General features: G+C 59.9%; 1 protein-coding gene across 1 annotated transcript; it reads right to left on the reverse strand.

Annotated features, from left to right (window-relative positions):
• Nucleotides 1–1315: 1315 nt before the first annotated feature.
• WNT6 (Wnt family member 6) lies at nt 1316–13856 on the reverse strand. Its single transcript, XM_071434260.1, has 4 exons — nt 13649–13856; nt 5461–5681; nt 2275–2576; nt 1316–1997 (listed from the first exon to the last, which is right to left on the reverse strand). Exons 1-4 carry the CDS (start codon nt 13723–13725, stop codon nt 1536–1538), a joined length of 1062 nt encoding a protein of 353 aa, XP_071290361.1. The 5' UTR covers nt 13726–13856; the 3' UTR covers nt 1316–1535.
• Between the last annotated feature and the right edge of the window lie 1574 nt (nt 13857–15430).

Below are 15430 nucleotides of genomic sequence, written 5' to 3' on the forward strand. Positions count from 1 at the left end.
GAGCCCTGTGTGCCTCCCTTCTCCCAGCACCACTGTGGCCAAGTCAGAAGGGAATTTCCAGCTGCAAAGCTGCAGCTAACAGATTTAGAGACTTCCTCCCCAATGATTGCTGGGCTAAGTTAATGGTTCACCAGCACCCTGCTTCTCCTGCCCTTCCCTGCTGGCTGCCTGGGGTGGGGCAGGCGAGGAAGGCAAGCTGGGGGCATCCCCAGCACCCCATGCAGCCTCCCTTGCCTTGCAGTGTGCCCAGCACTGTGAGCTCTGCTTTTACCCTGCCTGGCAGTACCCAGCACATGGGGCATTGCTGATTCAGCCACCTCAGCTTAGAGCTTTCCTGAAGAGGGGCGTACAGGAAAGCCCCCAGTGTCCAGCACTGCTGCAAGGTGGAGGGCAGGCACAGGAGTGTGGGCCTCTCTGCCCAGGCTCTCACCCTGCTGACGTCCCCCTGGGGGTCCTCAGCCCAGTGGGGCATTGCCAGCTGAGCAGGCACTGCACACACCCATTCCACTCTGCAGTTGCCTAAACCCCTGTGCTGGGTAACCCTGGAGAAACCAGTTCCTGTGGACTCCTTGCAGCATGGGAGGGACCCCCTCAGAGATTCCTGGAGCCCCTGGAACAGAGGCTTGGCTGCTTGCCTTGCTGGGCAGCCAGGCAGGCTGCTCCTCACCCTGTGTTTGTCCATGAGGGGCACAGGCTGATCAGGTTATAAAGACACACATGCCTGGCACCCTGCCACCCAGGTGGGGTTGCACGTGGCCCATGGCATGCCAAGTGAATGCCTTGCATGCCACCAAGCCAACAGTGTCAGCGCTGTCCAGGGCTTCTGTGTGCCAGGCTCTGCAGTGGGGACTGCAGTGACATGGCTGGAGTGAAAAGAGTACAGGGTCCCCTCGAGAAAGTCAGAGCACAACAGCACAGTGTTAGGGCAGCTAGATGTACCTCTGGCATGAGGCATGAGTGGAGGCACCACGGACTGCAAGCATCCCGGGTGAGATGGTGGCAGGACACAAACGGGCACCCCAAGCAATGACAGCTGTGGGTGATGGGAGGAGAGCACTCACACACTGGAAGCAGCAGAGCAGGGCAGGAGAGTACTCGCCCTCATCCACACACATCTCCAGGCTTGACAACCACAGAGAAAAGCAGAGGGTAGATAAAAAATGAGCTGGACTTTGCCACAGGTCCCAGCAGGGCTGGGGGCCGGCAGGAGTGTGACTGACTGGGACTCACAGCTGGGAAAAGGCAGCTCTCTGGCTAAGCCCATTCCAGTACGGTGGTCAGCGCATCTCAGCCCTCCCCAGGAAGCTCTGTGGCATACGGCTTTAAATAGCTTTATTATGGAAGCTCTGTGCCACGGGGACCATGGGGGTGCCAGGCAGCCCTGTGCTGCCCTCTGGGGAAGCCAGGACTCCCCAGAGTGCAGAGCTGAGCTCACCCACGCTGACCCTGCCACCAGCTCCACCTGTCTCTGTCCCAGGGGGGCCCTGTGAGCCTGGAGGAGGCCTCTCAAATTGTCCTCGCCTGACCCCGGGCTGTCAGATGCAGAGGCTGAGCTCCTGGCGGACGGAGCACTTGCGGCACTGCACCACGCAGCACCAGTGGAAGCGGCAAAGGCAGTTCTCCTCCAGCACCACCGTCTCGTCCCGGTGCCCTCTCCCGCAGCACAGCAGGTCGCAGCCGCTCGTGTCCATGGCCGTGCTGTTGCAGACACGGCCCCTGGTGCCCAGCGAGCCCGTCTTACGGTTAGCTGAGCAGAAATCAGGCGAGTCGGCCGAGTAGATGAGGTCCTGTTTATCGGGAGGCTTGATGTTGTCGCCCACAGGGATGAGGGTTTTGCCGTCGTTGCCTCCCATCACCTTGAAAGCCCCGTTGAAGCGCTCGAGCAGGCGATCGCCCACCTCGCGGAAATGGGGCATCTTCCTCCAGCAGGTCCGCAGCGTGCAGGAGCCCGAGAGCCCGTGGCACTTGCACTCTGTCCTCATGTAGCTGCGCACCGCCTGAGGAAGAGACAGCCATGCTCAGCCCTCAGGGCCCTCTCTCGCTGCCCAGCAGCCCCAGCCAAAACCCTGCCCCGTGGTGCTGCCCTGGCCTGCAGGAGGGGCTGGGGGTGGAGAGTGGCCCAGGGGTTTCCAAGGCACCTGCAAAGGATACCCAAAAGATGTTGGGTCGTCTTTCAGCCAAAGCTGGTGCAGGTACACGGCTTGGGGACACTGAAGGTGGAGGGCTGGGCAGGGGCACAAGGGCTGCAGGGGACAGGGAGTGCAGGGGCCTTACCAAGCGCCCGGCTTCGTTGTTGTGCAGGTCGATAAGAGCTCGGATATCATTTTTTCCTTTCTTGTTCTTGGCATCCATGAACTGCTGGGATTTCTCGTAGCCAAACTGCACATCATCCCCACAGCCCCCCCACTCCCAGGCAGTGCCCTCTGGGCCCGGCCCCGCCGTGGGCGAGGGGGGCGCCCGGCTCCGTGTCAGCTCACAGCCACACTGCAGCAGCTCGCCCATGCTGCAGGCCTGCGTGATGGCATGGCTCACTCCGGCCGCCGTGATGGCGTACACGAAGGCTGTTTCACGGATATCTGCAGGAGAATGGACAGGGCTGGGATGTGGGGTCAGCTCCAGCAAGCCAAGCACCACCCCCTGGCTGACATCCCAGGGGCTTCCCCGTTCTCCCTCTTCATATGTGCTCGGTGCTATTTCCCTGGGCAATGCACCCACCCTGGAACAGGCTTCCTGGAGCCCGAGATGCCTCTTGCAAGCAGATTTGAAGACTCTGGGGGATCGTCAAGCCCTGCCAGTGTTCCTGCACTCAGTTCTGGAGAGGCAACAAATCTCCCGCCTCCTTTTGCAAGTCTGGATGCTGCCCCATAGGAAAAAGGGAAGCTCAGAGAGCAAAGGGTGGTCCCAGATGACCAGGTGGTACCCACAGCTTCCTCACACTACCCTGCAATATCCCTCCAAGCAGTAAAAATCCCGACCACAGCTCCAAACTGGCACCTGGAAGGGCACACTGTGAGGGATACCGAGGGTGCACTCACCCTCTGCAGGGCAGCAGTGATGAAGCTGTGCTGCCTGCTCTCCCCCCACTACCCTCTTTGCCATGGGGAGCTGCCCGCCCCCCTCTCTCCACCGGCACAGCCTCCACCCTGCAGGATTATTTATTATTAGTATTTGCTCCTGTCTCTCTCTGCTCCGGGACACGAATTCCAAGCATCTTTCCCCTGCCCGGACCTGCCGCTCGCAGCCGCAGCCAGCGGGGGATTCTGGCGGCAGGGGTGCGGCGCCCTGCTCGGGGGGCTCCCGCGCCCCCTGCGCCGTGCCAGCCTCGCTCCTGCCCGCCCGAATGCCAGGGCAGGGCTGGCCCAGGGGGCGGCCTGCAGGGGATTCCTGGGCAGGGAGGGGAAGGGGGGTTTTGCGGGGTGTCCCATCCCTCCATCTTCTGACGTGGGGAGGCTGCAGGAAGAGGGATACCAGGGCACCAGTTCCATGAACGGCTCCTCCAAAAGCCCACGCAGCACCTGCATCCCTCTGGTGTTAGCAGGAGCTGGGCACACCAGTGCCTTTCTAGGAGTGCCACCAAGGGGGTACCACCCCCTCCCCGGGCCCTCCCACCCCTGCAAGCCACCCGACCACCCGCCTGCTCCCACCTGGGGCTGGCAGAACCCTCAGCAGACAGCCCAAAGCTGGCAGAGATCCCCATGCCACCCTGCCAGCCGGGCCCTGGGGGGATGCCGCTCCTCTGACAGTTCCTCCAGACACGTGGCTGCCCCCAAGCCAGCCTGCCCTGGCATGCCACACCTGGCACAGGTGGCAGCAAGGGAAGAGGGGACAGCCATGACTGTGCCAGGGAAGCCATGGCCAGGAATGAGAGGTTTGCAGCACCCTTGGATAGAAAAGGATATCAGATGGAAGGTGTTTATCTGATGGAGCTGGGAACCCCAGAAATGCTGAGATACTTTGCAGTCCCTGCAGGCTTACAGGGAGGCTGGTGCCTGCTGGCACCTCTGAGGGCTTCTAACACCCATCTTGTTGCCCTGGGGAACGCCACACCTCTAGCTGTCCTCAGAGTGCCAGGGACTCAAACTCACCACTGTCCCTATGACATTGCTTATCTCCAGCACTCCAGCAGTGAGGCTGGACCAACGTGGTGGCTCCTTCAGCATCCCCATGCTTGATGTGCCTGTGCCTCCTCCAACACGAGCTGTTCCTGGGTACCCAGCAGCTCATCTGGCAGTACCTTTCACTCCCCACCTGGTCTGGCCCTGCATTCTGGCACCACCCCACTTCTAGAGCAGATCCCTGCCTGGCATAAATCCCACCTGCCTCACTGCCAGTTTTTGGTGACAATAGGTGACTCCAGAGACAGGAGAGTCCCCCATGTGCCCTGGCTCTCTGCCTTTTGGCTGAATACACCTCCCTGTGTTGGGGGGAATGCACATTTGCAAATCAGCTTTTTAAATGAGCCTATCCCCCTCCCATGGGCCAGTGTCTCCCTCGAGGCTTCAGCTCTGACCCCCACTAGTACCTGCAGTCAGTTGGGTTGCCCAGGGCACCCCGCCCTCTCCAATCCCCCCAGGGATGCCACCTTCCCCCCCTGCATGGCCCATGGACATATCCACCTTGCCTTGGGCTGGCCAAGCACCAACAGATGTGATGGCTGAGGAGACTGGGGCTTGCTCCAGCATCTTCATCTGCCATAGCAGAGGGACAAATATGGGAAGAGGGGCGGGGCTAAACTCACTTCCCATTAAGTGAACCTACCAGCCCAAGGTGTTTCAAGCAACCCCTCTTGCTTGGAGCATCATCCACTCCCAGCTACTCTCCCTGAGGAGCATGGCAGGGCTTTCCCATCCCTCACACACTCACAGGTGCCCTCCTGCTCTGCCCCTGCTCTGATTTTTGCTGCAGCTGGGCCTGGCTTGGACTGCTGTACCAACTGTCTGAGAGCTGCACATACCTTCCTGCCACCCAGCCCTGCTCCCCAGGGTGACACCAGGCTGCCCATCCAGGGACAGGGACGGGGACAGGAGACAAACATCCTCTCCTCTGCTCCCTGCAAGGCCAGGAGGAGGGACGTGAAGGGCACCCACGGGGTGAGGGGCAGCTCCCAAGGGCTGCACACTGCTTCCCAGCCAGGCCCCTTCCCACAGCACACCCTGGGGTCCCGGGAGAGCAGTAAATCACTGCCAGACGAGGGTGCATTCTTGGGCTTCATGAAGCCCCGCACTGTCTGGGAGCATTGGTAATTGCTTCATTACAACACGGGGAGACATGTCCCGGCAGTAAAACCTCGGTGTGACTGCACCGGGGAGCACTGAGCAATCCCCTACACACACACACAAACACACACACACACACACAGAGCTTTGCACGCCAAGACTCTGCTCCAGGAGCCCTAGGGAGATGCTTCCCCAGGCTGGGGTCTTTCTGGGAATTGGGAAGCTGAGGAAGCACTGGCCTTACCCTGCTGCAGGATCTTGCCGAAGTACTTGCTGTGGCTGGTGCAGTTCCAGCGGCGGAAGCGGAATTGGTACTGGCACTCCCGGACGCCCAGCTTGGTGCCCTTGGCCACCTCCTGCACGATCTCTGGCTCCAGCTGGCACAGCTCTGCCTGCTTCCCCGCCAGCCGCTTCGTCTTGCGGCAGATGCTGTTGGGGTCCATGACCAGGGGGCTCCCCACTGCCCTGCAGGAGGGGACAGCGAGCAGAGCAAAACCAGCACCCAAGCCCAGCAGAGACCAGGGTGTGGGTGGGACATGAGCAGACCGACCCCAGGGATGGAGCAAGGCTGCGGGGCAGTGCCAGCTCCATGCTGAGCCCGGGTGACAAGGGGACAGAGAGACATATGCAATGGGGCTAGGACAATAGGTATGGGTGGCTCACCCAGGCAATACATTGCCCTGTCCATCCATTGGGGAATTGGGTGGATCTCCTACTGTGGGACAGTGGTATGCTGGCACATACCACTCTACACTCTACACCCTTGGGGACATCCATGGAGGTGATGGTGGTGTCCCCAAGGGAGATGGCAGAAATATTGTGCTACTCAGCACCTGCTCTTTGGGGCTGGCACTGATCTAACCCAGCCCTGGCATTGCCACGTGACTGATGCCCGATGCAGCTGCGTCTCCCAGAGCTGTGGACACAGCAAGGAGCCCAGCCAGCAATCTTGGTGAGTCTCCTCCTCTGCACGGGTTCTCGCTGCTTCACCCCGTGGGAGACTAGAAGAGTGACCTTGCCTCTGATAAAGGCCCTCGGCTGCTGGCCAGGATCCTGTACTCACCTCCCCAAATCCAGGCACTGACTCCAGGGAATGGAGCCGCAGGCGGCTGCGGGAGTGAAGGGAGGGATGCAGGTGGCATTGCCAGCTTTGCCAATGCCAGCGAGGGAGGGCAAGTCTTGGCTGGGCCCACGTCAGAGGCAGCTCCTCCTTGCCAGCACAGCTGGCGCGAGGTGCCTGACTCCCTGGCCCTGAAGGCAAAGTCTGAGCACACTGCTGTGCTCCCCGGTGTGCCATGGGCTACAGAAACTCCTGTACTTTCCCCACACATTTTGCCTGGAGTGCCCTCCCTGGTGCAGCTGCGCAGCCTCCAGCGCCCTGCCTCGTGCTGGCACGGGCCGTGCTCCAGCTCTGCCACGGGCAACTCCGGAGCCATGGGCCACACCAATTTAGCACACCCTAAACTCAGCCCACCCCCGCCTCCAGCGCTGCTCCTGTGGGCTCACAGCTCATCCTGCTCAACAACATGATTTTCGTGGCCATGGATGCCCACAGAAGCTCAGGGCTGGACCCAGCATACCCCAGGATCAGGATATGCCTGATGATTGGGAGGTTGCATTCCCTGGGATTCCCTGGGGAGCAGTGCTTGGGCAGCCGTTCTGCCTTCAGCCCCACTCACTGGAGAGCATCAGCTGCACAGCTTCCAAACCCAGAGCTTTATAGTCTGGCCAAGCCCCAGGGGCTCAAAAATCACAAGCTGAATCTCAGTGTTTAACTGTGTTCTGGGTTTCCTTTTCACTCTTGTGCAGCTGGCGGGCTGTGTTTGGGACACCAGGCTGCAGTACTCTGCTTGCAATCCTGTCCCCAGTGCAAACCCCCTCCAAGCCCCTTGTTTGAAGCTCAAAGCCCTGCCAGGATCCCCCTGATTCATGTCAGCTCCCCAGCTGCCTGGATCTCCTGCCTACCAGACCCCAGCTGGGCTTGGAGAGGATGTGCCCTCTCACACAGCCTGGAAAAGGAGCCCTTATGCTTTGGCTGGAGGTTTGAAGGTTAAACAGCTCAACAGAGAGGCATAGCCTGGAAAGGGAACTTCCAGCAGGGAAACTGAGGCAAGCCCACACTCCTGCCAGGGAGAACCCATGTCCCTTTGCTCCCGGCAGCTCAGTTTCCCTTTGCTGCATGATTCACATGGACTTTTGCAAGGGATGGGGCAGCTAGGAAATCATCACGGAGATTGCCTGGTACAGGTTCTCCATAGATGGGGAAACTGAGGCCCACATGGAAAGTGACCAGAAAATCTCTCCAGACCCATCCTGTGATGACCGCAGAGGGATCCAAGCCTCCATGTTGGTCTCCAAGCTTGCTGTCCTTTGTGACCACAGCAGGATGGCGGAGGTTTGGCTGCCCCCGCCGGTGGAGTGGGGAAGAGGGGGAGCCGGGATGGGACTTTCATTAAGAGACGACTCTTTGTACTCATATAAAAACGATGCGCCAGCCCCCCGGGGCCGTCAGATCAAATACTGAACTGTGGCTCACCCCGGCCCGCTGGATCAGGCCAGGAAGGAGAGCTCAGCCCCGCGGGTCTGGGGGTGATGGGCGGCTCACCGGGGGTCCCCACCCATGGTCCAGGCGGCGGCGAGGCTGGCGGGAGAGCAGCAGCTTCTGTCCCTGCCGGCCAGGCGTGGGGTGGGCTGCCTAAGTCCAGAGCGATATTAATTTCCGCTGGGCTCCTCTTTCTGGCACGGGGAGGCTGCCGGGAGCCCAAGAGCTGTTTTGCTTTGGAGGGTTTAGAGGGGGGAGAGAATGGGGGGAGACAAGGGCAAGAAAAATGCTGCCAAACTGCTACCACTTTGGCAAGGGCTCCGGCGCAGGGCCCAGATCTGCCTGAGCTTGTCCCGCTCCAAGGCCTCCCGCATCTACAATTAAGGTGCCCCACCTCTGCTGCCGGGCACTCCTCCCCCTGCCCTGGTGAAGGAACAGGGTCGCCAGCCCGGCTCCCCACACCTCGCCTGGGGCACCCCGGCCCCTGCCTGGAGCCCCCAGCCAGGCTCAGCAGCACAGAGCATCCCTGCCACCTGCCCCTGGTGCCTTTTGCTGCCTGCCAGAACTGCTGCTGGGGGCTCTGGCTTGCCCCAAAAGCCAGTGGGATGGTGAGCCCCACTATCCAACCTCCCAGCAGCCCTGTGTAAGGGAAACAGCCCCCATTGCTGAAAGGGGAGACTGAGGCACAGAAAAAGAGCTGCAAACCACTGCCCCCCTGCCACTCTCAGCCCTTAGGCTGCCACAGCCACAGCCTGAGCCCAGTCCCAGTGACACACGTCAAACAGGAGTCACCAGGGCTCCTGATGCAACCCCTGTGCTCTGGATGCTGTGCCTGCTGCCACAGAGACAGGGGCTCCCAAGAGATACAATCACCATTCTTTCACAGCTCAGCTCATGGTCATGGGGCTTCCAGCATGCCCCAATCTCATTCCCAGCCAAAATCATGGACCAAGGAGCCTGGGCCAAGTCATCATCTTCTTCTTGGGCATGGGGATGATGTGGAGCAGGACTCCTGGCCCCTGCCAGCAGAGCATTATGGAGGGGACCCAGCGGGGTCCTGGTTTGCAGGAAGCCAAGGCAGTGAGGCTGGTAGAACTATGCAGTGAGGAGGAGGATAGTCAGCTTTCAAAAGTCACACCTGCAGGAGAGCAGTGGTTGGGCCATTCCAGCTCCATGTGGGATCTGACAGGCCTGCACCCATTGAGCACTGCTGCCTGGGCACTCCTGTGGGGCAGGGGGATCTGCTCTAGGGCAGTAAGGCTGTGTCTTGCCTCACATACAGGTCTCTATCCCAGCCTCTAGAAGCCTTCAGCAGGGTGATGTAGGTACTAGGGTACCCAGGTCATCACTCTGAGCCCACAGGTAATTCTGCACCCACCTGGAGAGGTAAGAACTGCAGGGTGACAGCCCTGGACAACTGACCTCCATCCCTGGGGACATAGGTCACCTCACACCCCACACAATGATGTCACACTGTGTGACAGCCTACAAGTCAAACCCAAAGGGAGCCCGTCTCTTTCCAAGCTGTGCAAACAGGGCAAGGGGGACCCACAGATGAATTTTCACCCACCCAGCTTTCCCTCAGCCCATGCAGGCATGTGGTGGGCACCCAGCCTCTCACCCAGGGCATGTGTGGGTGCTGCCACTAACGGGGCACTGGGTGTGGAACCAGAGCAGGGGCCCATGGGGGTGTGGTGAGTAAGCAGCAAGTCACTGCCCTGGGGGGCACAGCCAGGGCTTGGCTGCAGAGCAGCACCCGGGGCACTGAGGCAGCAGGAAATGCCATGGGTTGGGAAGAGAAGGGGGACCCCCCATTCCCCACCCTCCTCCTTACATCTCCTTGGCAAGGATGGCATGCAAACAGCTGGGGAGCTGCCTAAAGGATAGAGGCTTTGACATGGCATTGCACCAAGCCATGGACCTGCTAGCTGCAGGGTCGTGCTGAGGCCAGGCTGTCGTGAGCAGGAACTGCCCAAACTTGTGCTGCAGGTACAGGGGGCATGGAGGGAGCATTCACCTGCAGAAGTGGTGGTCCTAAAGCCATGTCCAGACCCTGGAAGGGCTGGGATAAGAGGAAAGAAGTCCACCCACTCATGGTCACTACCTCATTCTTCTGGGTGCTGACAGAGGCTGGAGCTGGGGTAGCACGAGGGCTTGGCTAGTTCATGCCCAGATGTGGGTGCCACATGTTGTGGGGGGACCCCACAAAGCCTGAAAAGATGTCAGACTGTGCCCAGTACCCTCCTGCATGAGGGGGGTTTGAAGCACTCAAGGTTCTGATGCAAAGGCCAGACCGATCCTCCAGCTGTGTGCATGTGTAGGGCATGGCCAGGGAGCCTGGGTGTCACCATGGGAGATGGATGTGACCAGGAGCAGGGACAAGGGATGGCACTGGGGAAAGTTCAGCTGCCTTTGTGGGAGAAAACAAGTCACCCAATGCTGGAGCCAGTAGTCATCTCAAAGGGTGCAAGAGAAACATTGTCCCATTGAAAAACCCAGCAGGTCAGCAGCTGTCCCAGCAAGGGCACAGGGAGATGGCGTCAGGCAGGGGCTCTCCCAGTGGGAGATTCATTCCTGCCCATATGGTGCTGCCCCAGGGCAGAAGACATGCTGGGAAAGGCTGGGCAGCCCAGTCTGTGGGGCGCCGTGGGGTAGCAGCTGTGGGTCAGCAAGGCCGGGGTGACTCACAAGGCTCACCCCAAGGCAGGGCCCTCCAGCCCAGCAGCCTGCCCTCACAGGCTCTAGCCCTGCAGTGTGGGAGCTGGGCAGGGAAAGAGGAGAGACCACTGCTGGGTGGTCACACAAGTTGTGTGGCTTGAGGGACATGGGACTGGGACCCCCTCAAGCATGGGTACAGCCACAGGGGCTGGTGGGAGAGGTCCTCTCTGAGCAACTCTGAAGAAAAGCTGGAGGTGCACTGCCCTCGTGCATGGATGGGAAGGGGATGGAGGGCAGGTGTCCATCCCTCTGGGCCCCCTCAGACCCACAGCTGGAGCAGAGCACATTTCAGCTGGGATGATTTTCTCCCTTGCTTTCCTCTCCATCTCCCAGCTGCTCTCAGCCATGCCCATGGACAGACAAGAGGCACCAGGGAAGCTGGTTTTGCTTGCCCCCATCCCCAGAGTGCCTCTGCACTCCTGCAAACCGGCTTGGCTGAAATCCTGCCCTGAACCTGCCTGGGGCTCCTCAGACACTGAGTTTGCCTGCTCTGTATCTCTGCAGCCTCTGGGCCAGCCCAGGAGCCCCAGGCAGTCCCTACCTGTCCTGCTCAGGGAGAAATCACTGTTGCACAAGGAGCTGAGCAAGAAATGTGTAAAGAATAGGGGAAGAGGAAGAAAGAGGATTTACAGAGCCGCTGGGAGCAAGGAGAGCCTACTCCCTGCAGCTTGGCACTAATCAAGGTGCCAGCAGCACCTGAGTGACCTATCTTCCATTGGCACTGACTACAGCCTGCTCCCTTTTGCCATGGAAAGGTCTGTGTCTCTCTGGGGACATCCTAACACAATGGGGACGCTCTTTCTCAGGCTACAATGTCACTAGCAGGGTGTCAGTGTTTGTACACCACACCTAAATCTTTTTCCACAGATGCAGCCATGTGCCAGGATCCCAATGGGCACAGTTGCCACCTGTGAGTGGCCAGGGCCTTCTGCTTGCCTGGGCTGGGACTGCATCTTGAGATCCAGCCCAGCTGCAGCCCTGTCACAAATTAGGTCGTCAGTGGGGGAAAATGCTGGCTTAAACAGGCAACCCCTTGTATCCCACCCAGCACACAGATAATGTACTCAGGGGTGGGATGGGGAAGTTGTGAAGACATTTCTTTCTTGCCCAGGGGAAAATGGCTGAGCACCTTGGCTAAGCAGCCACAAGTGCCCAGTGATGCACACACAAAGGTGTGCCACCAAAGTCCCCATGCATCAGTGACAGTGACAGCAAGGAGCAGCTCTATCAATGCCACCAGTCCTGGGGCTTCCAGGAGCTCTGGCACAACACACAGCTGCTCCCCTGAACCTCTCTCCACCAACAGCAAAACCCACTGACACCAGTGCTACCCAGACCTGGGAGAGGGGACCAGTACCAGAGCAGGCACACGGGAAGATGCCTGTCATGAGTGCCCAGACTCCTCTGCCCCACACAGGAAGGGCTCCCTGAGATCATCTCAGCCAGGGGCCAAAACACCAAACTCTGAGAGAAGCAGTTCATGAATCACGCAGCTGCTCCTATGCCCGGTCCCAGGAAGCCTGGCACATCCATTTGGCAGCGCTGGTGGCCTCATCCACCCACCACCTCTTCCCAGCTCTCTGGCTCCAGAGGGAAGCAGAGTGTGAGCTGGTGATCCCCCTGAAGCTGTTCCACTGCCCAGTGCATTCGCCGTGCATCAGGCAGCTGAGTTATTATTCTTAAAATAAAGGTTCCTTTTCTTCTTCTTCTTTTAAAAGAAGAAAAAACAAGTTTGACCCCTTGCCCTCCTCTGCCAAATCCTGCTAATCTCCTGAAGTCACTGCTCCTGTGCACACATGGCACCAGCAGGACCCAGACTCCATGGGGAGATGCAGTTCTGAGCACCTGGGGCAAGGGGCACCAGTACCCCATATCCAGCTCTGGCTGGTGCTGTCTGCCTGCCTCTGAAATGACAGCAAAATGAGCTTCTGCTTCACCTTTACCTGCTCCAGTCATGGACAGATGTCCTCAAAACTAGAGCACAGCACCATGAACTTGAAGATATTGGTGAGGATGGGGCAGAGAAAGCATGGACAGCTGAAGGGACAGCTGTGTGTGTGTCTGAGAATTAGCCAGGAAGAAACAGCAGCAGGATGGCACATGCCCTGCAATGGCACAGCTACCCTGAGGTGGGTGGCACGGAGCATGGAGACCCTCCACAAGCACCCTGCCTTGGCCAGGCTTGCCCTACCTCACTCTCCCCTCTTCTAGCACAAAAACCCAAGGCAAGTCCCTCTCAGCCCCACGTTAAACCCTTGCCTGGCAATAAACTCAACGCTTGGGCTCCAGGGACAAACTCTCAGCTGATGTACAACTGACTGTAACAGCACCATTTACACTCACAAAGGCCCCCAGTGCAGCCCTGGAGCCAGGGCTAGGAGAGGGAATGGAGATGTGGAATAAATCACTGGTGGGCAGGCAGGGGACTGTGAGGGGAAAGGCTTATGGAGAGCTTTATTTTAGGGGTCAAAAGAGTGTGACAATGTGGAGACGAATAGCCTCAGATAATGAATGATAGCCCGGACGGCACGCCGGGGAGCTGGAATCTAAGCACTTAAAACCGGATAAAGACAGGCTGGGTGAAATTCTTAATAGATTTAAATAGTTCATGTTTCGACAGATACCTGGGCTTTCCAAGGCTGGGTCCCAGTTCTGTGCCTGTAATGAATCCCCCACCCCCTCTGGTATCCTGCAAGGCACCGTCTCTGCCTTTGATGAGGGCACCATTACAAATAGGGGTTTTGTCCCTGCTGTGTCCGGGCCACCATTCAGGGGGGACACTGTAGGGACCCTAAGGCTTTTAATTAAATTTGACTTATTGAAGGGGTCTGGAAGCCACTAAGCCCCCTTGCCCACCCCTCAGGCATGCAAGCTTCCCAGGCAGTGGGCTGGGGGTGCGGGGAGGCAAAGTGCAACTCTCACCACAGGACCCGTGCACCCTGTACTCCTGGGGATCCCCCAGCTGCTGCCTCCAGCACACTTGTGTGCCCAAACCCTGACAGTATGTGGGTGCCCCAGTCTGGACCAGAACAGCCAGCGAGCAGCAATTCCAACCCAAGTGGTGCCTGGGTGTAGGGGACTCTTTTGTCCCCAAGCTGGGGGGGGACTGCCCCTGGAGATCGAGATACCCTGCGCGCCCTCCTGCTTTCCCCCCGCGGGATGTCCTACTCACCACCAGAGCCCGATGATGTTTGCGGGGCAGAGGAGGATGAAGAAGAGACCCAGCTGGGTCCGGGAGGAAGGCAGCATCCTGCCAGGACTGAGGAAAGCGTCGAACTCGCTCCACGCCACTGGCCGGGAGCCGGGCACCCCCGAGGTCCGGCCGGGGCCCCGGCGGGTGGGTGCCCGCTGTCTCCCTCCGCCGGGCCGGGCCGGGCCGGGCCGGGCAGGCAGCGCGGCCGGCGGGGCCGTCCGGGCCGGGCTGGGCTGGGCTGGGCTGGGCAGGCACCTCCGGGCGGCTGGAGCGCGGCGCGGAGGCTGCTCCGCAGAAGGAGGAGGGACGGGGCTGCGAAAGCATCTGCTCCGACAGGGAAACCGGAGCCCGGGGGACGGACAGGGCGGGCCGGGCGGGGGGACTCCCGGGTGCCAGGCTTCGTTCCCAGCGCAGAGCCACGGACACGATGCGAGCACGGGCACCCTCCGGTAGAGGACGGTGGCCGCAGCCCGCCTGGCCCCGCGTCCCGCCGCCGCGTTTGAATGTGCAGCCCTTTTTGCGGATCTGGCTGGCACAGCCCTGCCCCCGAAGCCCCGGACCTGCTGCGGACATGCCTGGCAAAGCCCTGCTTGGCACAGCCCTGCCCGGCTCCACTCGGGGTCCTGCCGCAGCCCTGTCAAACCCGACATGGCCTCGAGGTGTCCCCGACACCTTCCCGTCACACTCTTGCCCGACCCTGACACTCCTGGCATGGCCTTGCCCAAACCTGGTGCCCCTGGGTTGCCCCCAGCACAGCCCTGCCCAGCCCCTGTCCCTGTCTGGGCTCGCCTGGCACAACCTGGCTCCATGACCCTGCCTGTCCTCAGACCAGTCTGTCCCACCTGGGAAAGCTGGAGGAGTGACCCCTAAGGAGCATCTCCCCACACTTAGCTCCAGCACTCTGCAGAGACATGCCTGGGGCAGAGGGACACACAGGAGAATGATCGAGCCAGCCCTAGGAGCAAGGAAACCGGGAGACCAGGAGAAGAGTGTGGTGAGGGACATCTTGTTTATAGTGATTTCATTTCAGGTGCTGGGGACCCAGAGCAGACACAGTTCCCAGCACCAGCTCATAATAGCAGGAGCAGCAGGAGCTGCCTGGGGCAGGAGGAAGCTGACATGCCCAGAAGGCAGCAGGGGGCCACACAAGGGCTGTGCAGCTGGGGACAGGAGGAGCCCATAGCCTGCCACACCAATGCTCCCCACAGAGGAGCCTCAGGAATGGTTTTCTAGCGCTCAGCCCAGTGCTCTGCATCTCTGATTCCTCTTGTACCATTTATGGCTGCCATCAGAGGTTGGGGATCAGCTCCCAGCCCTGCGGCATCTGGGCCATGGATCCTGGGAGAGGATCTACCCTGGGGGAGTCTCACCTGATCTCTGTACCCAGCTCTACGGAGCAACCAGCCAGCCCACTGGGTTAGCCCAAAGGAAAAGGAGGTGTCTTCCACTCGTGATGGGCAAAGCAGAGCACCCTTGCTGCTGGTGAGATCAGCCCTCCCTCCAGCAGCTATTTGTGCTCTGTCCCTCATGGCCTCCCACACCTTGCCCACCTCAAGCCCCTGGCTTGCCCATAACTGTTCCCCTTGCCTTGATCACCAGGGGTTTCATCCCTTCACCTGGGCATGTCTGCTCCCTGCTAACAGCATTCGGTGGTGAATGACTCAGGCTTTATCAGCACCTTGGCACAATGCTCTCCCTCCTGGGCACAGGAGGTAAGAGACTCCCACCACCTCTGGAGGACTCACACCTGCTCCTTCTCTG

This window comes from Agelaius tricolor, unplaced genomic scaffold (genome assembly GCF_023055355.1).
Source record: "Agelaius tricolor isolate 1412-34295 unplaced genomic scaffold, bAgeTri1.0.p SCAF_10, whole genome shotgun sequence".
In the NCBI taxonomy this organism is placed as follows: Eukaryota; Metazoa; Chordata; class Aves; order Passeriformes; family Icteridae; genus Agelaius; species Agelaius tricolor.

What these genes read in the sequence shown, in the direction of transcription:
- WNT6 (XM_071434260.1), bottom strand. Translation starts at nt 13,725, where the DNA reads ATGCTGCCTTCCTCCCGGACCCAGCTGGGTCTCTTCTTCATCCTCCTC. An exon ending in AACATCATCGGGCTCTGGTG is followed by an intron (nt 5,682 to 13,648) that starts GTGAGTAGGACA and finishes CCCCTCCTGCAG; the next exon opens with GGCAGTGGGGAGCCCCCTGG. An exon ending in CGGCAAGATCCTGCAGCAGG is followed by an intron (nt 2,577 to 5,460) that starts GTAAGGCCAGTG and finishes ATTCTCCTGCAG; the next exon opens with ATATCCGTGAAACAGCCTTC.